The sequence below is a fragment of the Carettochelys insculpta genome, chromosome 14, assembly GCF_033958435.1.
Source record: "Carettochelys insculpta isolate YL-2023 chromosome 14, ASM3395843v1, whole genome shotgun sequence".
NCBI classification, from domain to species: Eukaryota; Metazoa; Chordata; order Testudines; family Carettochelyidae; genus Carettochelys; species Carettochelys insculpta.
The window spans coordinates 43310643-43337310 of record NC_134150.1 but is presented as its reverse complement, the minus strand read 5'-3'; the positions used below and the strand labels follow the sequence as shown (position 1 = coordinate 43337310).

Here is a 26668-nt window from a genome sequence, read left to right as displayed (position 1 = left end):
TACCTTCATGAAAGGGTTCCAATACCCTGAACAAAATATTTTGGCTTCTGCTCTCAGCTGAGCTAGGACAGAGATGGGAGGGGATAGGTAGCCATAAATGCTGCTGCTGCTACTGCAGCCATCAGACTTTTCCTAATGTCACCCCACACTAACGTGCTCATTTTCCTTGGACTGGTGCTGGATGCCATGGGACAGATGCTGTAGAAGTCCCAGATTCCATGCAACTGTAGTTCTCCAGCATACTGCGAATGTGTCCAAGTTGTGCTGCAACAGTATTATGCAAACATTAAACTGTTGCCAAGGTCCAATGAAGACTACTATGAATTTAATGCAAATGCTGTTGCTACAACAATCTATTCTGTGGTGTTCTACTTTTGAAAATTAATTTTAAATCTTTGAGTTATAGCCCATCTCCCCCCAAAACTGTGTGAGTAGAAATCATGATCAGTTACTTTAAACATAACCAGATTGGTAAAAGAAAGGCAGGAGAGTTCTGCAAATTTATGTTAAGAGCTTGCATGGGACTTGGCGTTGGAGGATAATGCCAGGAGAGATTTGTCTTACTGACCAACAGCTTTGATCTATCTATGTGTAGTGCCAAAGGAGAGTGTCCTTTTTCTTTGTCTGAAAAGGGGTAGCTGATGTGAGATCCTAAATTTGGCAAATGTAAAATGTGATAATCTGCTTGCTTTCAGGACACACAAATAAACACACAATCCACAACAAAATTTCCAGTTTTAGTGTAACAAACTGAAGAACAGTCACAGTACAGAACTAAGCACTCAATAGCTGTAGAGATGCTTATTTTAAAAAAAGTACATAACCCACTGCTTAATGGGACAGGGTCCAGATACAAATATGCATTGTACAAATGTTAGTGTCAGAACCAGGCAGCTCCCTAAATTTTTCTTGTGGCAATCAGCAATTTATTTGTTTCAGTTTCCAAGACAACCAGATTCGAACCTGGACTTTACACACAGATCTGTACCTTGTTCCCTTTCAATTTGTTTCCATTATCAGCTAATTTCAACAGAAATGAAAACAGACTCAAATTGGGCTCCCTGGTCTTCATAAACACCCACAAATCAATGTTACACTTGCATTCATATGTCAAGGAATTTAAGTTTGTTTAAGGGATCAAAAGCCCATAACTGTCCAAATACTCTGGCATACTGGAGTCCAGTTTTAAATTAATAACTTCAAAGCTGCCTCTAGTCATGTATACAATTCTTTAGTAAAATCCCTTTCCAGAGCACCTGAAGGGAACAAACTCTACAAAACCAGTCTTAATTTCACTGAAATCTCTGAGTGGAAGAAAGTTGAAGCAGTAACTTTATGTACCAAGTTTGGTAACAAACTTGCTTTGTGAGAAACAGTATAAAGACAAATATGTTATTAAATAATCCTGAAATTAAATAGGTAAACAAGTTATTGTTGATGCTTGTTCATTCAAGTTTTAAACTGGACTTTAAGTTTAAACCTAAGTTTTAACCACTATCTACATGACTTGCAAAGAAAAAAAGTTAAAACTGGATGAACTCAGCACATTTTGGTTTTAAAGTGCACAAGTTTATGCTTGTGAAAGTGAGAAACTGATTGCATTGTCAGTCATGTCAGGAGCTGGTTAAATTCCTATTCTAGTTCTGCCAGTGTACTTCTATCTCTACAAGTAGCACCCACCTAGACACTCCAGCCTGCCTATGTGATCAATTTTTGGTACTACAGCTAAAGTTCTCCTTTCAGCTACATACACAATATCATCCTGCTCGAGAACCTGGAGGCCTTCCTCCTTGTCAAAGCTAAACCCAGCAAAGTAGCAATACAGATTGAAAACAAGCCCCTCCTGCTGCTAACAAGTCACAGAAGCACCCCTTTGGAAGGATTAGAGGGCTGGAGGCTAGACTCACAACTCCCTTACAGAGACGACTTCTGACAATATGCACCCCAGCTATTTGCTGCCTTTTATTCCAAACTGTGGACTGCACTAGTCTATCATCAGTGGAAACAGACAAGTGCCACACAGACCACAGTACATGTTTGCTGTCTGAAATGTGATGGTTTCCAGATATCAAAACATGGCACTACTGCCTAAGATAATAAACGCAGTGGGGTAGGGGCAGAGGGGGGTTGGGGCAGAGGGGGGTCTCATCAGGACAAAGTAGACTGTGCATATATTTAATTCACAATGGATTAAAATTCTTTATTAATGAAGTCCTGTACCAAGCATTCCATTATTTTGCCTGGGACTGACTCCACAATGACTGGTTATAATTAACCCAATTTCCCCATTTAGCCTTTTTAAATATTTTAAAAATCATGGATGTTTGCAAGATCTTTCCTAAGGGCTTGTCCTTGACGTGATTTAGGCCTCTTTTATGATGACCCAAAACACATCTGCACTTGCACACACAAAGCAAATCAGACTGATGATGAACTTAAGATAACCCTGGGTTCAGCCCCTTCCCATGTAACAGCAGACGAAGGCCAGTTTGTAACAGAACAGCTAAAACTTTTTAGCAGTTTTCAGCACCACCCACTACCTAAGGATTCTCCACACGAAGGATGGTAGGACTCTACCTCTCTTGGCTCACAACAGGAGAGAGAACGTACACCACAGCAGGATAGCAAGTCCTGCACCAATGAGGAGGGCCTTTTAATACCTGTGTTCTAAGGAACAGAAGATGACAGAGACAGCAGCTCCAGAAGTATGCCAAGTGGTGCTAGGCCATGAGAGTGACATGGTATTCACGACAGGGACCCACATGTGGCGGAGAGAAAGGGGAGCTAAGACCGTTTGAACTGCCATTCTTTCCTATCAAGTGATTTCATGGCCATTTAGGTTGATTAAAAACAGCCCGCAATTCCCAGAGTTCAAAGACTTAACTAAACAGCAACTTTGGGGAGCACACCGGCTGCGTGGAAATGGGGAATAACAAGCAGCTAAAAATAAAAACCTTCCAGATAGTGTTCTCATATACAGGACAAAGACATGCAGTAACAAGAGAGGCAATAAAGAAAGGAAGATATTCCTCATCACTATCCAATGACAAGCTCTACTGTGGTACTCTCCTCATTAGGAGGGAGTCTTCAAGCAAGTTAGAAACAATAGAGTCACAGGAGGAGGGTAGGAACCAAAACAGTACTTCTTCCTGTCCGACTGGTGTTCCATTGTGTTCATCACCGCATTTACCAGATTCCAGAGCCACAGGACTACACGACTGGAAGAAACAGGGAAACTCAATGCCTTATGAGACATAAAGCCTGCTTTGTGCTGCCTCTTCTCTGTTCGGGGCTGCCAGCTAAGGGGTAGCTGCTGGAATGAACCCAGGCAAAGAGGAACGTCCACACTCCACTCCCAAAAGAAAACTAGAACATTGTGCACCAAGCCCAAGCAGGGATTTCTAACAGCTTCTCTTCCACCTGTGGCTCTACAGGGAAAGGATGGGTTTTGTCAAGCCCACCCTCATGTTTTAAATAAGGAATGTATTTTACCCCAGTACAAGTGTTTGAGATGAAGGCCTCAGAACCAGACAGAGGAGACCTGTTCCGAGAAGCCAGCTATCAGGTCCTGTGCAGCTGGGGTCCCAAGAACAACGCTGTGAGCTCTCATTTTACAGGACAGGCATAAACATTACAAAGCGAAAGATCATTTTAAAAAGATACATTTGATTAAACATTTAAAAACAGCCACAGAGATGGAGACAAGAGCTAGCAACTTCTTGGTGTTCCTGTTAGTGCTGCCTGGATGCAGCCGCAAAGGTGTTCAGCTTGCTCTCAGAACATGTGGGCAGGGTGGGATTGCAGACTGCTTGCAGGTTCTTCGACAAAGCTCACAGGAAGGCCAGAGGCATTTCACAGGCTCACATGCTAGCAGCTATTCTACATTGCTGGGATTAACAAAAAGGTGTTAAACGAAAAGTTACCCATGGTACGTAGTACAGCGAGACACAGGCATGGAATGGAATACTGAGATGCTGCACCTCCCCCATGCCCCAACATACACATGTCCTCTTCAGAGTCTAAGGCAGGGCAGCAGATCCCAGAGTCAGGACAAGCTCCGTGACACTACCTTGGCTCTGCAGACACCTCCGTTGCTAGAACTGCTCAAAGCTAAGAATAAAATATGCAAAGTTTAAGAAGACCAAAACCCCCAGCTCTTGCTTGCATGCATGTGTTCTCATGCTTCTCAGGTTCCAGCGAGGCCACGTCAAGACGATTTCCCATCCAACATGTAATATCGGTACATTAAGCCTATGACCAATGCGCCGAAGATGGGGATTAGCCATGTTGACCAGAAACTAAAGAAGAAATGGGGGGGGGGACCACACACACAAAAACACAAAACAGAAGAGAGCAGCAAATTAATAATTTATTCCTAATGTCCAACATGCTGAAATCAGGACAGGTTTGATCTGGAAAATTTTCTGAAACGCCACTTCTTTCGACACTGAGCAGAGCTCACTTCCAGCCAAGCTGACGGGCTTCCTTACAGAAGGAAGCCTTCTCCAGCACACAGAGGAATCCAGAAACCTGTTTTGACTGTACATACTTCTTGGACTTCAGCTAGACTAGACTGGGCACTCTGACAGTGGTTCTCACAAGCTTAGCAATGCACATGAAGCATTAACTGTCTACCAGGCCTTGTGACATTCACCTACTTTGGCATTACAGTGGAGCAGTTTGCAGCCATAGTAATATTTAACATGAAAGTGTGAACCAGAGACTCAGATCTCAAGGAGGCCAAGATGTACCGAAAGGGGTGGAGCTTGGGATGTTGGGACTAGTCTCCATGGATAGCTACTGCACATTAAAGAGGACAGGGAGCTGGATTTGCATAGAACTCATGGGGCTGCAGTTTGGCTACTTATCTTGCAATGACTACACTTGAGAGCTCTACATGAAGGTTCTGGGATTTTTGCTCTGACAAGGCTCAGAATGAATATGTAATACCACAGAGTGCCCTGGCCCTCAGACCTCCTTATTTGTATATTAACAGGGATACTATACCTTGACTGGCTTGTGGATGTCCTGTTTGGATCCTGAGGAGGAAAAAAAGATATATTATACTAACAGAACTACACCCCTGCTCATGTTGCTGCCATAGGGAGAAGGGAGAAGACAAAAAACCCTTATGTCTTCTTCCCTTTTTCATACCACCCCTTCCCCTTGCTCTCTACTGCATCTCTTCACTTGCCTCCTTGTCTCCACTCCCTCCTTAACGTTACACTCAGATTTATTCTCCTCTAAAGACAAGCATGTTCTGGATTTACCCAGCCTTAAAAGACACAGGACCACTTTACCCCATACACCTGCCCCAACCATCCAACCTCTCCCCTTCCCCTCACCTCTGAACTCACTGAACAGCATATCTACAAACATTCCCTCCAGTTGTTCTCATGCAACTGCCTCGCAGTTCCCCTTCCAGTTTGGCTCCTGCGCCCTGCATTCGACCAAAACTCCTCTCTGTCTGAATGAGCATTTCCTGGCTACACGGCCCCACCTGCATTCCATGCTCATTCTCTTGACCCCCACCCCCCAGCTCCTTGACATGGTCAGTTTCATCCTCCCCAAAGTCTTGCCAAGACTTGGTGTTTGCCTCATTCTGTTTGTTCATTCTTTCAGTGTTTTTTCTGGCAGGTTCATCTCCCAGTGTGCATGGGAGTCCTACAGGGCTCCACCCTCAGTCCCCTCCTCTTCTCTCTTTCTCTCGGTGATCTGTTCATACTAGTTCATGTGCTATGGATGAGAATTACTCATAAAATCCACCTTTTCACTCCAGACTTCTTGTCCTTCCACCAAATTCCACATCTGACACTGATGTTTCACCAACAACTTAATGTGCCCCAAAATGGATTCTAAAACTGCTTCTTTTTCCCCAGTGAGTGTCAACACCAGCAACCTTCTTGTAACTCAGGCATAGGATTTAGGAATTTTCTTTAACTCTTCCCTTTTCTTATATTACATATCCAGGGTGTCTCCAGACCCTAATTCATCCTCGTCTGTCCAGGCAGCTAAAACTCTTATTCAGGCCTTCATCTCCTGTCTTGGCTGCTGGAACCTCCATAGCCGCCCTTGCTGCCCTCCAATCTGATCAAAACAATTCTAAAGCCATCTTCCTTGCCTCTGTTTCCAAGTAAATCACATCCTTCTTCTGCAACTTGCTCTGCTGTCTAACCCTCTTCTGCCACATCAAGTTCAAGTTTATTCTCTTTACTACCAAAGCCTCTTGCAAATCTATCCTTCCTTATACAGGGGGCTGGACTTGACCTTTCGAAGTCCCTTCCAGTTCTAGTACTCTGATTTCCACGTTTCTTTCAGTTTCCTTCTGATTACATTACTGGCTGCTCACTTGTCTGTTCCTTTCATAAATAGCTTTACACTCTGCCATGGTCATGCCTTATTTATGGGGCTCTCTCCTGATGTGATCTGAATGGCTTACTAACCCATTCTCCTTCAAATCATTTTAAAAGATCCATTTCTTCCATAACACCGGGAAGAGGTCAGTCAATGATTAATAACTGTAAGGAGGCAGGTAAGGGAAGTTGATATTTATGTATTGAAAACCCTCAGAATTGTATATACATTAGACTCAAACTCCCGCTGTTTCTCTGTCATTATAAGCATTTTGGGGAGGGGACCACCACTGTCCCTATGTACAACAGGGTCCAGTCTTGATCATGGCCTTTGATCCCAACTATACTTTATGACATTAGAATACTATGCAGATGGATAACACAGTCTTTAAGGGAAAGTTACCCCATCACTGAAGGCAAAGTCTGCAGCTAGCCCACATCACAAAAGAAAAATGATTTGCCAAAACATCAAAGTGTTGGTTCAGCTAGCCAGGTACCTCACATCTAGGACAAGTACCTGATTCTTCAGAAGAAAGTGAAAACAGCTGTAAAACATCTGAACAAAAGCATAATTTTGTATTTAACACGGAGATTGGGAAAGATTTTCGCCCAAGGCAATCAACAGATGCCATGATGTCTAACAGATGATTCCTCTTCGTAGTTTAGCTTCCTGATTTGCACATGGTATGTGCACATCATTTATGCCTTCAGTGTTTTTAAGTGGGTTAGTTTTAGTGTTTGTGAAAAGCTGTCAGATAGCAAGGAGACACAAAGCCAGCCTGGGGCTGCTGGGGGTGTTACTGAAGTATGACTGTGTACAGAAGTGAGGTATTGACCTTCAGTGGAGGAACAGCACAGTATTAGCCTTCAGAGGAAGTAAGTTTCACAAAGTGACTATACACTGTGTAAAAGTTCTCTCTTTCCTGTGACTTGGTGTGAAATGTAACAAGTAGGAGAGTGATAAGGGAGCCCTTGTCATGCTTCTGACAAGAGAATACCCCACACCACTTCCTTTTTTCAGGCTCCTCTACGGTGTCTCAGCTTCCTAAAGTTCCAATACACCTCTAACCAATGTGCTGCCTGTTGCCTTTGTCTCTGCAATTAAGATACTGTTTTAGATGCAAGGAAACCATCATTTGTGCTTGATAAGAACTGAGAGCCTCAGAAAGAAAGTGATATCAAAGGGGCAACATCTTTTACCACATATTTATTGTGTTATTTCCACCTGAGCTACCCACTTGTCCCCTTAGATTGCTGCAGCACACTGGACTGCTCTTCTCCATTGCACTAAGGACAGACAGCAGCTGGCATCCTTCGGCTCAGGGCAGCCTGCAAGTTCAGAACAGGGCTGATTGTTCCTGCCCTCCTGTGAGCATTACGAAGAGTTATCCAAGTAAAATGCCTCTACCAGAATGCTGCTTAATCTTCCAGTTTCTTTCAATCCCTGGGGCGGGGGCTGCTCACCAGCTGCCATTCTGATGCAGATAAACAGAGCAGTAATCTTGGAATGCTGTACGCACTCCCTCTCATGCTCAGCCCTGCTGCTCAGGTTGGTGCCCATTACAACACACCCTTTAGCGAAGCACATGGCTCTGCATCTGTTTATGAAATGGGCTGAAACGAAGAGAGAAGAGTGTGGAAGGCCTGCTGTTCCATATCACTAACCAGGGGACTAAGCTGGCTTGACCCCTCCTCTCCAGGGCTGAACAGAACAAACCAGACCCCTCCCGCCCCAGACTGCAGAAAAAGAAGTTGACTTTCCATGCTGTCTAATGAAAAAGCCTTCTAAAGCAGAGCTGTTACTAGGCCAAGTCTCCTAGTCAAGCACAAAGAGCAGCCAACTGTAAGATACATGTTTAACTCCTTAATTAGGTTCTATTTACTACAGATTCCCCACCACCATCCCTTCAAGGGTAGTTTTCCAATGCGCCTTCCCATCCAGGTTCTGAACCTGGAGTCCCCAAGTTTTCAGCAGAAGCCCTACAGCTCATTGCTGATGCCAACACAGAATCTGATTACAGGCCAAACCTCGGTGGTTGGGTCTGTCTCCCAGATTGAATCTAACAACACTAAGAGTTCAGTGATCAGGACACACAATGATGCAAACAGGGGTCTGCGGTTCAAGGTGTGGAAATACCACTCTGCTGATGTCAGGGGAGTGAGGTTCAAATCCCACACACTGAGGTGCTGCTGATCTTTAGACAAAAACAAAGTAATAATTTGCTTGCAGGGTTTATTCAGTATACCAGTTTGTGTAAACACAAAACCACCAGCTGTGTGGACGAAACACTGAATGACTAGGGTTTTTTCACTCTGGTCCTGAGCCACAGGCAGCAATACACACGGAACACATAGGCCTGGAAGGGTAGAGTTAGGGGCTCAATTTTACTTGTGCAACAATAAACTGGCTATGTGTTCTGAGCCTCCAGAGGGAAGCAAGCTTAACTTTCCTCAGCTAAAACAGCAAAGGCTGACAGGCAATTCTTAATCCTCCCCTTTGACATATCTACACAGGAACCACTGACATCCAGTATCCACTTTTCCCCTTCAGTCTGTTGGCTCATTACGCTCAGTCTAGGAAGGGACCATTCAGAACGCAGTCTTTATTCTTGAGCGTTACAGAACAGACCTGTGTAGAAAGGCCAATATACTGTCTTTTCAGATTCCTCTTTTCATTGCACTTCCAATGCAAAACAGAAGTACAGCCAAATGCTGTAGGGAAGTGACTTCCAACAGAAATGTTGAATTTCCCAATTTCTATGCTTTAGAAGTCTCTGTGAAAGAAATCTTGGTACCAAAATATGATGTAGTCCTAGAGCAGAAGGGGCCACATAATGGAAGGCAAGATTCTCTTGTGGTTTCACCGTGTTAGCGTGGGTGAGATTTCTACAAGTTTCAGACAAATTCCCACTGAATTTGCTGGGACCGAGATGATTCATTTAACCCCAACCCAAATACAAAGGAGATGGAACAGCTCTGTGAAAAAGTAAAGTAGGCTTTGGAAGAGAGAGAGGAACTCTGGGTAGCCAAGCCTGCGGAGAAGGCTGGAGTAGTTTCTTTAGTGCGTGTTACTTTCAGCAACCCAACCAAACCACATTTGGGGGGAATTTTGACCTTACACAAAGCATTTGTAGCCCTTTGTTAGAGTATAGGGGGAGCAGTTTACAGTCCACACGTTTGGCTTAATGAGGACTCTAGCAAGACAAAGCTGCATCATCTTTCTTCCATTAATATTCTTTTGCCACCTCTCAACACATTAATACTGAACATGAGACCAGCAGATTCTGTCTAGCAAGGCTCTTTTCAACAAAGGTCACAAATGCATGACAATACTGCTTTAAATCTCTCGGTTGCTGGGGAACGCTTTCAGATTAATAGGGTAACTTCCCAGGGCATGGTGTTTACAGTTAAAAAAATGGTGTTCTCTTGACAAGTTTAATAATTGAAAATTAGGCCATTGCTAGTAGTTTCAAATCTTTATTAACATGAATTGGGGAGGAAGATTGAAAGAAAGACATGGCACAGAAAATGCTTAGAACTAGTTAAAAGAACCACTTTAATCCTCTTTCTGTCAATGTGTAATGTGTCAGAAGTGAACATAGACTGCTACAGGCATCGTCACTTACACAGTCAGAGCTGCAAGGCAAAAAATGGTTATGCTCTTGCTTATAATCAACGGGACCCTCTGTGGACAGACAGGTGCCAGACACGTCTTGTGTCTGAAACAGAACCGCTGGCTGTATTTCACCTGGTGTTCAATTTAGACAATCAAACGAAGTTCTATTTATGATAGGGACAGGCTCAGTAAGTCCTTTGTGGGTCCTTTCCCTGTGTACCTCTCAGTTCCTCAGACTCAGTCTGCCTGATCTACACGTTGGATTTGCAATGAGAACCCAGAGAAGTTGGTATTACTGTAGTAGAAAAGACAACTGACTACTCAATCATGTGTGTTAAACAAAGGACTTTGTCAAGTGACTCATGCTGAAGTATTTTACAAATATGGACACCAAAATAACTTTTCCTGACAAATAAATGCAGCTAATTTTGTATAAGAGGTTCTCTCTGTTGCAGCTAACAAAAATGATACAAAAGAGGTAAGAAATGGAAGGAAGATATAGTATCTAAGTAAAATTTTAGGGGGAGGGAATTAGATAAAAAGATGATTATTCCAAACAGAATTTGGCAGGACACCAGTGCTAATACTCAGACTCTTGCTTTAAATGACATGAAAGACTGGAAGAAAAGCACTGTTCTTCCCCTGCTCTGGTAAAAACACAACACATCCCTACCACCGAAATAATGAACCACATCTCATTCGCAAAGCAAGATACCATAGCCCTGCTGGTCTGGGCTTGGCTTTGAGGCCCCACCATCCTCACCTTCTCCGGTGCAGCAACCCTGCACGGTTTCCTGGGTCTTTTCACCACAATGTCCAAGCCCTATGGTTTGTGCAACATTTTCCCTCTAGGCTAATGCCTAACATACGTCATAGAAACAAAACAAAACATCTGCTAATTGAACCCAGCACAGACTCCTAGGCACTAAATTATAGGGAAGGAACAGGACATTTGCTTCTTACCTTAGAGCCTTCATTTTTACGCTCACACTGCAGGTTTTTGGAGGGCAGAGGGAGAAGAGAAAAGATGGCAAACACTGTAACGTTGCAGTTTGGAAAAAGTTGTAACATCACAGAAGACCAATGTTTTTTTTTTGTACCGGCACCTCAGCAGCCCAAGGACTGCTAAATACCAGCTCCTCTGTTTTGTATTTAAAAAAAAAAAAAAAAAAGCAGTGGTGGGGGGCACTACAGAAGACTCAGCATGCGCCCCGCCATCACCTAGGCAACTGCCTGGAATATTTCAGTTCCTGCTCCCAGATGTGATCAGGAGCTGCAGAAGCTTCCTAAAAGCGGTAGGGCCACTGGTGCCTGAGCAGAGCCCTGTCCCTGTGTGCCAGCCTTTCTACACAGGCCCACACCCCAGCTCTCTACACCCTTCCTCTCCACCCAATGCATACCCTTATGGCCAGTAAACAGTGAGAGGGGCCGTGGTCTCCATGCCCCCATTCTGGCACCCTAGGCTGAGACCAAGGCCTTGACATCTGAAAGGCACAGGCTTTTCAGCAAGTTTAGTCACGAAGCAGGTTGAGTGCAAATGTCCACAGAATCAGCTGCTTCAAACCATCTTAAAACTATGACCTGCAAGACAAGGAGGAGTTCAGACCCACCCCCTTGAAGAGTCAACCACCCAAAGGAATTCCTTTACGGGGCTGTGATGGGTGGCTCCCACAGTGGCCCTGCAGGAGCTAAACGGGGCCAAGTGGTGGGTTAATCCGGTAACTAGGCAGTAGGCAGTCAAGGAGAGGCTCATCTGTGCAGGAATAAGTGGGGCATTTAAAGCCAAGTAGTGGGTTACACGTGGGTGGCTAGCAAAGACAGGCAGTAGTTGCTCCTTTGGAAAGGGGGGTTCTTGCTGCTGGTACACCCAGAAAGAGAAGAGGAGCCAGACATGAAGGAAGCAGTCTAAGAAAGGAGCAGCGAGGCCTGGAACCATTGAGTCAACGGACCCTAGAGTGGAAGCTGGAGAGATGGCAAGCCTGGGTTCCCCTACCAGCCTCTGAGGGCACAGCACAGAACTGAGGCAGGGAAGGGGCAGACTGTCTAGAGCTGCTGATGGACTGAGCTCTGGATGGGGGAACACTGAGTGACTTAGCTGAAGGACTGAACCACAAAGGAGCATCTGTGGGTCCCGGAGCGAGAGGAGCAGCAGATCAGAGTCAGTGTGGTGGCGTGCAAGTGTGGACAGGGACTGGCCTCAAGAGCTAGCCCAAGAGTAACCAGGAGGCGGCAACAACCCAGCCATGAGTGGTGCACTCTGTGAGAGGGACGCTGACTAAATTGCAAAGAGAAGCCTCTGATTTAGACTTTCATTTCTTGCCTCCTTTTCAGCACGTGTATTGGGGTTTGATTGGTTTTGCATGGAGAAAGGAAGTACACAGCTACTCCACATTTAGCAGGACAGATCTCAGTTTAGTCATCTGCTAGGTTACCCAGACAGGCCATACACACCATTCCCACTGGGTATGTCACATTCATCTGTTCCTTACCGGATGAACCTCTCCTATACAGTATTGCTTGAGCATTTCTCTGGCATCCATGGAGTGCCCAACATCTTCAAAGCTCTCTGTGGCATCCCTTCCAGCCTGCTCAAGCAAAACCTCCTCTCCACCTGGATGCTGGAAAAGAAGGAATTCAGTGAGCCAAGGGGTGAGCAATCAAAAGCAACAGCAGCAATTCCAGTCCCCTTCCCCATGGATACAAGATAATGGCCTAGACCCAATACCGCAAATGTACTCCAACCTTTCCAGTTCATCACAGGCCCTGCAGAACAGCTCAAGAGAACACCAATGAAGGTCCAAGCCTGCAACCTCCCCTTAAGGCAGTCATGAGTAATACGAACACTGCAGGGTCTGGCAAGCACCTGGAATCCAGCCTTACCTGCTTTACAGGCAGCAAAAATCCATTCACCACCAAGAAGCAATTTTCCAACATTCACAAGATGCCACTGGCTTGGGCCCCTTGGTCACATCTGCTTTGTAGTCCCCAAGGTTCATAGCCAGGATAGGCTGATCTGACTCCTGGTGCACATCCCCATGCAACACCACAGCACATATGACCAGAAATTCACCTCCAGAGGAACAGCAAGTACTAGCCCCACATGAGCACGGGGGCCACAAGCAGCAGAGGCTGACATGCAGTGTGTACTCCAGCAGTGACCGCAGGCACTCTTGCTTGTGGAGAACTCTTTCCTGCTGGGTGCTTTTCCCTTTCATTGCATGCAGTGAGACATTATTTCTTCCTTATCTGCTGCTACTAAAGGCTGTGAGAGAAGGGCTCACAGGTGACTGTTCTGGAGTGGTCTCCTCCTAGATGTCAGTGGGAGCAACATTGCTATTCCATTTCCCCAGGGTGCTGCAATCACATGCTCTCTGTCTACTTCAGTTAAGCTTTCTACTTGCAGTAACAGAGAGAGTGCCAAGCTTTCCAATGGCATAAGCTGACAACTCTAGCAACCTCCTCGAAGCAGCCTCCAATTCACAGCAATGCATTTGGCCCAGTCTGAAATCCAGCTGGGGCAAACACTTGGCAGCCTGTGGGACGGAAGGGCCTAAAAAGAAGTTTTACAGTTTGCACTTCAGACTAAATTTTAAATTGCCTCTAAATTTCCATATCTCTGAAATTAGACTCCTTCCCCACCAGGCTCCATTCCTCCATAGAATTGTTATCTAATAGCTTATTAAACCCTCCCTACAAAAAAAAAATTCCCATTCACCCTGGAAAAGGTGGCATGGCCGTCAGTTACTGCCCAGCACAATTGTTGTGCACAGAACCACCGAGTCAGAGTTCAAAGTGTGTATTATATAAAATTGTGCCTCTGTATTGGGCTGGGGAGAGCTCTCCATCCAAGCTAAGCCTCCAAAGGGGGGGGGGGTGAGGTTAAGCACAGGTCACCTCTGTGATGAGCACCATAGGCCTTTCCCATTGGCAGGTTTCACCCCTCTGGCCTGCATCCAGAGTGAAACACAAGAGGTACAGATAGAGTGACCCCACGGCCCAGCTTAGCAGGGACCCTCCCTTTAAGCCCTGTCCCTGCTGTCTGAAAATTTTTGGCAAAAGTGGACATGTGTCCCATTTGTTCTTGCCAGCTTTTTCAAAGTGTGTGGTCAAAGGAACGTGGGGAGATGCCAGCCCTGTGCGGAGGGTAAGCTGGGAGCTTGGAGTTGGGGGCAGGGTTCAAGTGACCAAAAGCCTTGTGTGAGAAATCTGCAAGGTTTGAGTGAGTGGCTGGGGCCAGCTCTATAAGGCCCGGGTTGAGGACCCTCAGGCTGATGTGGGTGTCCTGTTTTCCCTTTGGCAATATGGTCACCCTAGAGATAATGGGTACAGGTGGGCAGCTCTGAAAGAAATGACAAAGACAAAGCAACAGCTAGAAAAAGCATGATTAGTAACTGGATTGTGCCTGTCTCTGGTTGTCAGAGAGCAAGAATGCAGGGTACGAGATAGAAAGATGCTTACTGAAACTTAACAGTCTTGCCCCAGGTAGGTAACATGCAACTCTAAAGAGTTAGATACATTCTGTCATGACAGCTTAAGGCCTTTCCTCCTTCCACTCAACATGTAAGGGAGTTATGCCTGAAAACTAGCCAAAGTGATTCAGCCAACACTGTAGTCCTTCAAGGCTGGTTTTCTGGGCTTGAAAAAGTTGAATTCCTACTAAGCAGAAATACATTAGCCAGAAAATGACAACTTAAATCCTGGATGCATTTGAAAAGAAGGACTTTAGCTTGTAGTTTTAACTAATCTTTCTATTGAGGCCTTGTCTCTGGGTCTGGGCAATTCAAAAATTCTCTTTGAACCTCACTACCAAGGTCTTTGAACGGTCAGAATGTCCTCTGATACCTCCTAAAGTCCATTATTTTACACCTAGGTTATGTGGAAAAGGTTTGTTGGTATAGCTGCACCAGGAAATCCTCCTAATAGAAATGGCTTCTACCAGGGTTTTTTAAAAAAAAAAAAAAAAGAGTGCTTTGCCTGGATAGCTGGTACTGGAGATAAGGGGTATTGGTTACTTGAGCAAATTACCCTACACTCTTATGCCAGTGTAACTGTAACTATAGCTATAGTATGGCTTTTACTGGCTTAGAAATGTCACCCACAAAAATGGTGATGTGGTGGCTAGTGACATCATTGCTAATGGAAAAAAGTGTGTGCCATTCTTCTCCATAGGCTGGACAGGTTTCTTTCTGGGCACTCCCCCTCCCTGCTGTTGCAGAAAGCAAGGTGAGGAATTCAGCTTGGGCAATGGAGACTATCAGTCACCAGGACTGTCAGGTACAGGCCAGCTGAATGTTCACATGTTTACTGTAAACTGCACTGTCAACCAATACAGCAAAAACAATACTGAGAACAGCACTTTGTATGCTCCTCTACTGGTTCACATCCCCTCCCCTCCTCCATGCCTGACAACAATCACTGAACATGCAGACTGAGGAAGGCAGACTCATTCCTTACTGCCAGAAGATCAACCCCAGCTCTTATGAATGTGAAGGAGAAGAGAAGACAAAAATGGCACTGTAGCCTTCAACTCTCCATGCAGATCAGGGAGTAGAAACACCTGTTTCCCTTTGCAAAACTGCTTTTCCTCCCACAGACACGTAACAGTTGTTAAGACCACTCGTTTTCCTCTAAACTGCCTGCCTCTGCAGCCAGAGGCCTAGAAATTTCCAGATAGCAGAGTAACCACAAACAGCTCAGTTCTCTCCGACCAACAGTGGCCAACCTCTGGAACCATCAGTGTGCTGCACTGCACTCTGGGCAAGTCTCAGTACTGCCCAGGTCATAACAAACCTTGGTTTGAGACACGTCCACTCCTTGGGGAAGACCAAATGTGAAAGAATTGGCAAGTTTAGACTTCAGCAATGCAATTTAAACCTTAAACGCTAATATAGTGGGTCACTAGGGATTGCTAATTTCCCTGACATTATCCAGATTATGCCTCCAGCACCCAACTGTATCACAGCCCTCCTTATGGAGGGACTTTGTTATTTATTCCTGCTGAGTTGGGTTGATCTGACAAGGTGAGAACCCAGCTGTCCTATACTGGGACCACTCACTTTGTCTAACTGGAACAGTGTTCAAAAGGGTACAAGACACAACATTTATAACAAGTATCAGAGGGGTAGCCGTGTTAGTCTGGATCTGTAGAGCAACGAAGGGTCCTGTGGCACCTTATAGACTAACAGAAAAGTTTAGAGCATGAGCTTTCGTGAGTTAACTCACTTCTTCAGATGCATCTGAAGAAGTGAGTTAACTCACGAAAGCTCATGCTCTAAACTTTTCTGTTAGTCTATAAGGTGCCACAGGACCCTTCGTTGCTCAACATTTATAACAAGTGACTCCTTAGTCCAGAAGCCCAGTGTCCGAGACGGTTCTCACATCAGAAAACATGCAAAGCCAGTCACTTTATACAAGAAGTAATTTAGTTTATCAGGATTTTTTCCAAAGCTCCAGCACGGAAATCTGAAAGCTGAGTGATAAGACATTCAGCACCAAGATTGCACTTCAGGAGAAAATCTGGAGTAGGAGAATAGGAGTCTCTTATAAAACAAAATAAGAACATACAAGAGTAAGTGTTCATGCAAGTACCAGGCCTCAGAGTTCTGTGCATAAAAACCTTCAGTAACAGCAATTTAACAACTGGAATCTCTCTTTTGCTGAAGCAATAAAATAACTTGTATTGGAGTCTGATGGAAAGTTCAAAGTATCAGTGCCAAGAGAGTATGGCCAATACTGGGGGGCAAAGAAAGGCTGGGGTTTTAAAAAGAGAATGGAAAAAAAAACAAACAAACCATCTATGGCTCAGTACCAGGAATTCAAATTCACAACTGCTGCTTGGCCAGGACTCTTTCCAAGTTCCTAACTTGAAATGATGCATGATGTTTGGTGACTATCTTACCATGGTCAGTGGAATGAAGGGGGCTACCAACAGCTGCTTTCAACTCTACAGTAAGTCTACTCGGACTCTGCACCCCACTCAATCTACAGGAGATGCTGCTTTCACATGCAGGCAACTTTAAACTCTGTAGGCCAGTTTTTCTTAACCTGCAACTAGGCTCCCAGGAGATCAGCAGAGGTAACAATTTAGGGGTCATAGTGGACCACAAGCTAAACATGACTCAACAGCATGATGCTGTTGCAAAAAAAAAAAAAAAAAAAAAAAGAGGGGGGTGGGGGGCAAACCTCATTCTGGGATGTTTTTGCATGAGTATTAGCAAGACACAAGTAGTAATTTTTCTGCTCAACTCCATGTCCATTAGGCTTCAATTTGCTTCAGGAAAGGCATGGACAATTTGGAAAAGGAGAGGCCCAGGCAAGAGCAACAAATTGATTAAATTTCTAGAAACCATGCCCTATGAGGAAAGGTTGAAAGAACTGGGTTGGTTTAGACTGGAAAACAGAAGGCTGAGCAGGGACACGATCACAGTTGTTACACAGAGGAAGAAAAATCATTCTTCTTAACCTCTGAGGATGTGACAAGCAGCAATAGGCTTAAATTGCAACAAGGGAGGTTTAGGGTAGCTATTAAGAAAGACTTCCTAGCTGTCAGGGTGGTTAAGCACTGGACCAAATTGCCTAGGGAGACTGTGGCATTTCCATCACTGGAGATTTTTATGAGCAGGTTACACATACATATGTCAGGGATTGTCTAGATGGTGCTTGGTCCTACCATGATGCAGGGTAGTGGAGCTGATGACCCCTCAGGGCTTCTTCCAGTTCTGTGATTCTTTGCCGAGAACTGCAGCTGTCAGGAACCCTCTAGCTCTCCCTCCCTTTCCTTACCTGCCAGCAGTGTTTTCCCTGTGTGAGCTGCGCTGGCTCCAGCAACCCCTAGTGATGGCTAACAGTACTGCAGCCCATTTCTTTGGGGGAAAGGAAATTCTGCATACACAATGTTAATTTCTGCAAACTTCTGCATTGCACAATGGTGCGGAATTCTCCCACGAACACATGTGTGACTCATACGTCTACCCTACAAGATATATTTGAATTTATTTAAATCGACTTGGTAACATGGTGTTTTGTAAATTTGAATTTGACTATCCTTACCTCCCCACAAGCACCCCACAAGTCAACTTACTGCTGCCACACTCGATCGCCAAATATCGACTGCTGCAGCAGTGAACCTGTCCCACAGTTCCATCAGACCTGTAGCATTCGGGGTATTTTTGATGGTGAAGCATGGGAAAAAAGTGCGTCACAAGGGGTTGTGGATATGTGATGTCATCTTCCCACATTGCATTGCCCACATTTCCCTCCCATGGAAAGCAAACATCTGTTTTTCCAGGAGGAAGAAAAGAAAAGTAGGGCATCAACAAAGATCACCAAATTAACTAAAATCTCTTGCTTCTACAACTGAATTGCTTTTTACAACTGTAGCTGTAACTGAATTATCAAAGATTTTACAAAAAGCAGCAAGTGTCTGAGTCTTCTCAACTGGCCTTCCAGCCACTGTCCCTCTCCTTTGATTACATACAATTCCTGAAAATAATACAGGAACAATGAAAAGCTTGAAGAAAGAGTAAGATAGTAAAGTATTCAAGTACCTAAAAGAGAGTTACAAGGAGGAACGAGAAAACTTGTTTTCCTTGGTCTCTGAGGACAGAGCAAGAAGCAACGGGCTTAAACTGCAGCAAGGGAAGTTTAGGTTGGACATTAGGAAAAAGTTCCTGTCTGTCAGGGTGGTCACACACTGGAATAAATTGCCTAGGGAGATTCTGGGATCTCTGTCTCTGGATACATTTAAGAGTAGGTTAGATAAATGTCTATCAGGGATGATCTAGACAGTACTTGGTCCTGCCATGAGGGCTGGACTCGATGACCTCTCAAGGTCCCTTCCAGTCCTAGTATTCTATGATTCACAACAAAGAGGATGGGGCTCACCAAATTTCACCAAGCAGTGGTGCTCAGGTGGGCAGAGGGAAAGCTAGCACCAACTGACTGTCAGGGTGCCAGACCCCCTCATCCCATGGGTGTGTCGAGAAGGTTTTGCAATGCCTCATGGTGCAGGTTCAGCATTCTGTGATGCAGATTTCCCTATCCCATAATTCAGTACACATCCTTGTATGTTTCATGCTGCTTTCAGCAGTCCCTGTAACCTGCACTCCAACCATATCTGTCAAAGCATGGATCCTGGACAGCTCTTCACTGTTGCAATGAGCATTATGAACGCAATGCAGTCACTGACACTGATGATGGTGCCTTGATGTCAGTCTTACTGCGTGTTACAGAAAGGAAACCATTCAAGATTGTGATTTACTGCTTATGGTGAACCATCATTTCTGGGCAAAAGAAAAAAAACTTTGGGTGGTGGGACTGTTATGCAGATTTGGGATGACAAGCACTGGCTACAGAACATTAGGGTGCACATGACCACCTTCCTAGAAGCATGTGTGGAACTCTGGTGCAAACATTGGAATGAGAGCTGCATTCACAGGGGAGAAGTGAGTAGCAATTGTTGTGTTAAAGCTGGCAACATCACACTATGACCACTTGGTCACAAATCACTTCGGAGTCAGGAAATCCACCCTGGGGGTGGTTGTGATGCAAACATGCAGCACCATAAATTGCCTCCTGCTATGAAAGGACCATGACTTTGGGCAGCATGCATGAATGGAGATGGTTCTGAGGCAGTAGGATTCTCTAACTGCAGTGGGGCGATAAATCACACACACTATCTTGGCCCCACAACACTATGGCATGGAGCACATCAACAGGAAGGGCAACTTTTCTATGGTATTCTAAGCATTGGTGGATCACTGAATCTTTTCATCAACAGCAACGTGGGCTGGGCAGGAAAGGTGGAGGAACAGATCTGTACAGAAAGCTACAAGCAGAGATTTTATTTCCAGACCAGTGGACTACTACTGTGGATGTGAAAATGCCAACACTGATCCTGGTGACCCAGCCTAAGCCCTTGCTCCTGTGGCTCATGAAGCTGTACACTGGTCATCTTTACAGCAGCACAGAGCACTTCAACAATAGATTCAGCAGGCGCAGAGTGATTATCGATCATGCTTTAGGTTGCCTGAAAAGTCGCTGGTGCTGTCTCGTCACAAGGTTAGACCTCAGTGAGAACAATAGCCCTCTTGTCACAGATGCCTGCTGTATGCTTCCTTCTAGCTGTAAGCAAAGGGGGTGAAGTTTTCCCACAGCTGGAGTGTGAAAGTGGATGGGCTGCTTGCTGAGTTTGAGCAGACAGATGCCAAGGCTACAAGAGGGGCTCGCCCTGGAGTTATTTGCAAACGTACCTCTGTAAGAGTGAAGTAAGCTTCATACATACAGGGGAAAGAACAGTTTGTTCACAAGCACATATAAAAATGAGGCTCGCTCCACTGGGTGTATAAGGATGGGGCTGTCAATTTGTTTAATCATCTGGCTGGTGGAATGTCTTGGGTACTGCTTCAGCCCTGGAAGATGCATGCAAATTTGAGTGAAAAGTGTAGGAAGGTCCTGGAATGCCATTTCCTGTGGGCTACAGGAGGAGGTGACCACAGATGTGTTCAGCCTTACCTTGCCTCAGAGACTACAGCATGTCTGTTTGCTCCCCAACCAATATTGTCATCTGGTTCCTGTCCTAACTGTGCCTCTGCATTTTGTCACTGCCTCTATCTGAGCTCTCTGCCCACAAGCAATCTGAAGCTTTAGAGGCTTGCAGCACTTCCTGGAATCTTGGCAGAGGATTTCAAATTACCTCCAGCCAAAGTTTCCTAGGGAAATCCTCTATGGAGGATTCATGGGACTTCTTGATGCACTTAAACTGTTGTCCTAGGTCCCCTCTACCTAGCTGAACAGGGCAATGAGATGCAGATAGCACCTGTACTGGTTATTTCACTACCTCTTAGCTTGATTAAAAAAAGCAAGACATGAGCAGATGTGTCCCTGCAGTATTGAAGCAAACTGAGTTCTTAGCAGAAGTTCCCTTTCCTTTATCAGGTTTGCCACATCTGGGCTATGTCTACACTAGCCAAAAACTTCGAAATGGCCATTCCGAAGTTTCCTAATGAAGCGCTGAAATACATATTCAGCACCTCATTAGCATGCGGGTGGCCACAGCACTTCGAAATTGATGTGGCTCGCCACCACGCAGCTCATCCAGACAGGGCTCCTTTTCAAATGGACCCCGGCTACTTCAAAGTCCCCTTATTCCCATCTGCTCATGGGAATAAGGGGACTTCGAAGTAGCCGGGGTCCTTTCAAAAAGGAGCCCTGTCTGGACGAACAATGCCAATTTCTAAGTGCCGCAGCCACCTGCATACTAATGAGGCGCTGAATATGTATTTCAACGCTTCATTAGTAAACTTCGAAATGGCCATTTGAATGGCCATTTCGAAGTTTTTGGCTAGTGTAGACACGGCCCTGGAGTGCTAGGAGAGATAAATCACCAGGACCAGATGGTACTCCCCCAGAGTTCTGAAGGAACTCAGATCTGAAATAGCAGAACTTCTAACCCACCACTTAAACCATCCTCTGTATCCCAGAAGAAAACTAATGTTCTGTCATTTGTTGAAAAAGGCTCCAGAGGCAATCCTGGCACTTAGAGGCCACTAACTCTAACTTTCGTACCAGGCAAAATGGTTGAAAATACGGTAAAGAACAGACTGATCAGACCCCTAGATGAATGTGATATGGCAGGGAAGAGTCAATGAATACAGCTCTTATAAAAGGAACTCCTGCTTTGCCAATCTCTTGGAATTCTCAAGTCGACAAATGAGAATAAATTGATCCAAATGAGAACAAATTGATCTAATTGGACTTAGACTTTAAGAAAGGTGAGGGACCTTGTCAAAGGCTAATGCTCTTAAGACCAGTAAACAGTCGAGAGATAGAGGGGATGTCCTCTCGTGGGTGACTGGTTAGAAGACAGGAAAGAAACAGGATGAATAAACAGTCAGTTTTCACACTGGAAAGAGGGTCCTCCCAAGCATCTGTATTTGGACAAGCGCCAATCGACCTCCAGATTAAGTATGAGCAGAAGGGGTTAAGCAGTAAAGTGGCAAACTTTGAAAACAAGTCGTTTTCTATCTCCCTCATTCTGTTCATGGTTTTAGTGATGTAGTGGACTTTTGCCATGTGGTAAGGCCAATGTCTTAGAGCTCCTATTTAACCAGCTCCACAATATGATAAAGTTTAAAATAATCCATATTGCAACTGACACACGTCAGACAGACTGACCAGCCTATGACCCACTCTGTCTGGTTTGCAGGAGCCAGGAGAGCCTCTTGGAGATTGTGCAATAGTCCTGTGATAGCACTTCAATGAGCTCAGCAATTCCCTAAAAATAACAAGTGGCCAAGGGCTAGAACAGACAGCAATTAGCAATTGCTCCAATGATTACTGAGGATTGAGAAGGAACATTTCATGCTGAATCCGTCCATCAGCAGTTACAGCAATTCAGAGACCTAATGCACAACAGTTTATCAGACACTGGACTTGTTTAAAATCCATTCAAGCGCCTGCACTTGCTTTTCCAGCAGCTGTGCTGACTTGACTATATAAAACTAATGGGGATCAAACTTGTTTTTGTCTGTAAAATGAAGTTTACAATCAAAAGTTGAACTGACATGTTGTATAATTTTTTGCATGTATATATATATTTTTTTCCAGTAAAAGCCACAGTGTAGATGCAAGCATAGTCTACTTCGCAGCATGCTTGCTGGTATAGCTACACCAGTAAATGCCCCAGTACAGATACAGTACACATCAAAGGGGGAAAAGAGTGCTTTCACCGGTACAGCTTACAGGGCACCCTGAACAAAATACTGTACACTGGCAAAAACACACTCATGCTGATAAATGCATCGACACTGGGCCTTTCTTGGTATAAATGTGTTGGGGAAAGGGGAAAATAGATCAAACTCCTAACTGGCATCACTGTGCCAGCAAAAGATTTCAGGTGTAGACCTCTCTGCACTTATACCAGTATAAATAGGCCTTATACCAGTATGGCTTATTTTGTTCCACACTAGCGAAGCACCAAAACTTGTAAGTGCAGACTAGCCCTAAAAAGAGAGGATTCAGAAGACATAGAGCCAACAGGGACAAACCTTTAAATTAAAAAAGCACCGTACTGATCTTGGCTGCATTATAGCTGTAGCATTGGGCCTAGATGAGCTAGTCTTGCCTGTCCTTACTGATTCTGTTGCATTCTTGTAGCATTTTGATGGGATACTCAAATTATGGAAGACAGCATGGCCTAGCTCAGGGCCCCCCAGGGGTGATGGTGGTGAAATTTCGTACAGGGGACACAACATAATCGGTTGCTGGGTCTCAGGCTGATAGAATCATAGAACACTAGAACTGGAAGAGACCTTGATAGGTCATTGACTCCAGGCCTCCACCCTCACAGCAGGACCAAGCACCAGCTAGTCCATCCCTGCTAGAGGTCTGTCTACCTTGCTCTTAAATATGTTCAGTGATGGAGATTCCACAACCTCTCTAGGCAATTTATTCCAGCATTAAACGACCCTGACAGTTACGAAGTTTTTCCTAATGTCCAACCTAAGCCTCCCTTGCTGCAGTTTAAGTCCATTGCTCCTTGGCCTATCCTCAGAGGCCAAGGAGAACTAGTTTTCTCCTTCTTCCTTGTAACCCTCTTTTAGGTACTTGAATACTGCTCTCATGTCCCCTCTCAGTCTTCTCTTTTCTAAATGAAACAAGCCCAGTTCTTTCAGTCTTCCCTCATAGCTCATGTTCACTAGACCTTTAATCATTCTTGTTGCTCTTCTCTGGACCTTCTCCAAATCTTTCTTGAAATGTGGTGCCTAGAACTGGACACAATACCTCAACTGAGGCTTCATCGGCACCGAGTAGAGAGGAAGAATGACCTCTCGTGTCTTTCTCACAAGAGCCCTATTAATCCATCCCAGAATCATGTTTGCTTTTTTTTCCCAACAGCATCACACTGTTGACTCATATTTAGTTGGTGGTCTACTATGTTCTCCTTGGCCTCTGAGGATAGGATAAGGAGTAATGAGGTTAAACTGCAGCAGGGGAGGTTTAGGTTGGACATTAGGAAAAACTTAACTGTTAGGATGGTTAAACACTGGAATAAATTGCCTGGGGAGGTTGTGAAATCTCCATCACTGGAGATTTTTAACAGCAGGTTAGCTAACTATCGAGGATGATCTAGAGTAGACAGTGCTTGGTCCTGTCAGGAGGGCAGGGAACTGGACTCGATGATCTCTAGAGGTCCCTTACAGTTCTAGTGTTCTGTGCTTCTATGATACAGTATAGAGCTCTGCCAGAACAGCGATACCAGTGAGGAGCATAAAAATAAATAAATCGCTAATCACACAGCCATCTCCCTTACATAGTTTAGACATCAACTTTGCTGTATCTGCAACACCATCTTGTTGAGTATGAAGTATCATTTTGCTGCATTTAAAAAGAAAAATTTGTATCTGGTGTTACTTTGTAAATAAATCCTGGAAAACTTCCCGCAAAGCCATGGCCTCTAGCATCTCAAGCTATTAGACTGGAAGGATCCAAAAAGGCTGAGTTGTCATTTTGTCCCACCTCAGAGAGCCTGAAGACTCCACTAGACTAGTTTGAATCGTCATGTCCTGGAGACCAAGCACCCTGCTCATATTCTTAATGTTATGACCCCAGGGAACATGTTTGTAAATGGACATTTTCAAATCTGCCTTGTAAACCAAAGACAAGATTAGACAGTCCTGGAAAAAAGGGAAAAAAAAAAATAAGATGCTGCTTTTTTCAATGAAGTGCTTGTTTTAGCCCTGGTTCAGAATAAGGTTATAGGTGCACTGTTGTGCAGACGCCAGAAGCTCAGGATGGACGTGCGCGGCATGGCAGCTGAGATTTTGTTCTGAGGTCGGACAGACACATTGATGACATTTTATTGCCATTTTTTGTTCTCCTCAACTGCGGACTGCAAACACTATTAGGAGCATGGGCAGCAGGTAATGGAGACAAGGGAAGGCACTGCCTGCCCAAAAAGAGTGGGGTGGCCTTGCTCACCACACTCTAGATGGCTAGAATGGTTGGGGCTGCAAAGCAGCTGTGCAGCTGCTCCAGGGATCCAGAGCCAGGGCCACAGGGCCCAGTTCCTGCTGGGACAAGAGCTGGTGTTGCTGGCCTCTTCCAGGACTTTCACCAACAAAAGTTGGTCAAGTTAAAGATACCACCTCACCCACCTTGTCTCGCAACTTAGTATAATGATTCAGTTAACCTAAGGGACCAACAAAGAAATGTAAACCCCAGCCTTTAACTTTACTTTTGTCACTTCTCACTGAACTCCTGGGTTCAGTTATTTGTTTGGAAAAAACCAAACAATTCAGATGAACTGAAGCCTGGGTAAATGTGAGATGTAATTGTTACCTCTGGCCCCTTTCCCACATCCATCCACTTGCTGCATCTCGTTTAGATCAGGCTGTGGACACCCTGGGGCAAGACTGCATGTCCCATACACACCATGCGGTGTGCAAACAGAGCCCAGTGGGTCCCTCATGGTGCTGTGCCGCGAACAATGAGATCCTGTTACAGGACAGCCACTGTCAGCCTCACCAATGGCCCTTCACAACCTTCACAGCTGGGCAAGGGAGAGAGGCTACTGCCCTGGGCAGCTAGATAGCGGACAGGATGCCATGTTCTACACAGACACATACATACCAGCTGCTCCCGTCCCCCCTCTAACCCCTGTCCCCTGTGCCCCCCAGAGCCCCTTCCAACCCCTGTCCCCTCCCCCATTGTCCCCTGTGCCCCCCAGAGCCCCCTCCAACCCCTGTCCCCTCCCCCCATTGTCCCCTGTACCCCCACAGAACCCCCTCCAACCCGTCCCCTCCCCCCATTGTCCCCTGTGCCCCCACAGAACCCCCTCCAACCCCTGTCCCCTCCCCCCATTGTCCCCTGTGCCCCCACAGAACCCCCTCCAACCCCTGTCCCCTCCCCCATTGTCCCCTGTGCCCCCCAGAGCCCCCTCCAACCCCTGTTCCCTCCCCCATTGTCCCCTGTGCCCCCCAGAGCCCCCTCCAACCCCTGTCCCCTCCCCCATTGTCCCCTGTACCCCCCAGAGCCCCCTCCAACCCGTCTCTTCCCCTACCCCCATCGTGCCCTGTGCCCCCCAGAGCCCCCTCCCTCTCCCTGACCCCCATCGTCCTCATTGCCCCCCAGAGGCCCCTCCAACCCCTTTCCCTTCCTCTGTGCTCCCAGGGTTCCCCTCAGTAGTCGCCACCGGCCCACCCCCCCCGGACCCCGCCTTTCCTGACCAGTCAGCCCCGCCCCGCCCCTGGGGCCGGTCAGAGGCTGTCACCGGGACGGCCCCGGCTCCGCCTCTGGCTCCGGCCGCCTGCCTCGACCCGCAGCCCCAGGGCCTCACCTCGTCTAGGAAGCGGCTGATGTCGTACACGCGCCCGTGGATCACCAGCCAGGCCTCCCGGTTCGAGTTGCGCTTCGCCACCTCCGCCAGGGTGAAGAAGGGGCCGCCCGCGGCCGCAGTGCCCAGCTGCTCGGTCCCCATCCCGCCACCTTTACCGAACGGCGACCGAGTTGGGACCTGCGCGGCCGCCGTACTTAGGTCCCTCCCACTCGTCCCACTGGTTCTTCCGGGGTTCCGGCTGTTTCCTCGCCTTCGACCAATGGGAATATGGAGCGGGCGGCCGTTGGACGCCAGCTGAAGTTCAACTCCGAATAGCCAATCAGAGGCGGCCTCACGCCCCACCGAAGCCAATGAAAGGGCGCG

At 45.9% G+C, this 26668-nt stretch overlaps 1 protein-coding gene across 1 annotated transcript; it reads right to left on the bottom strand.

Moving 5' to 3' along the window:
* Positions 1–718: 718 nt before the first annotated feature.
* CYB5B (cytochrome b5 type B) lies at positions 719–26668 on the bottom strand. The gene is made up of 5 exons (XM_075008250.1): positions 26306–26668; positions 12459–12587; positions 10933–10959; positions 5008–5039; positions 719–4298 (listed from the first exon to the last, which is right to left on the bottom strand). The coding sequence occupies exons 1-5, from the start codon at positions 26444–26446 to the stop codon at positions 4208–4210; spliced, it is 420 nt and encodes a 139-aa protein (XP_074864351.1). The 5' UTR covers positions 26447–26668; the 3' UTR covers positions 719–4207.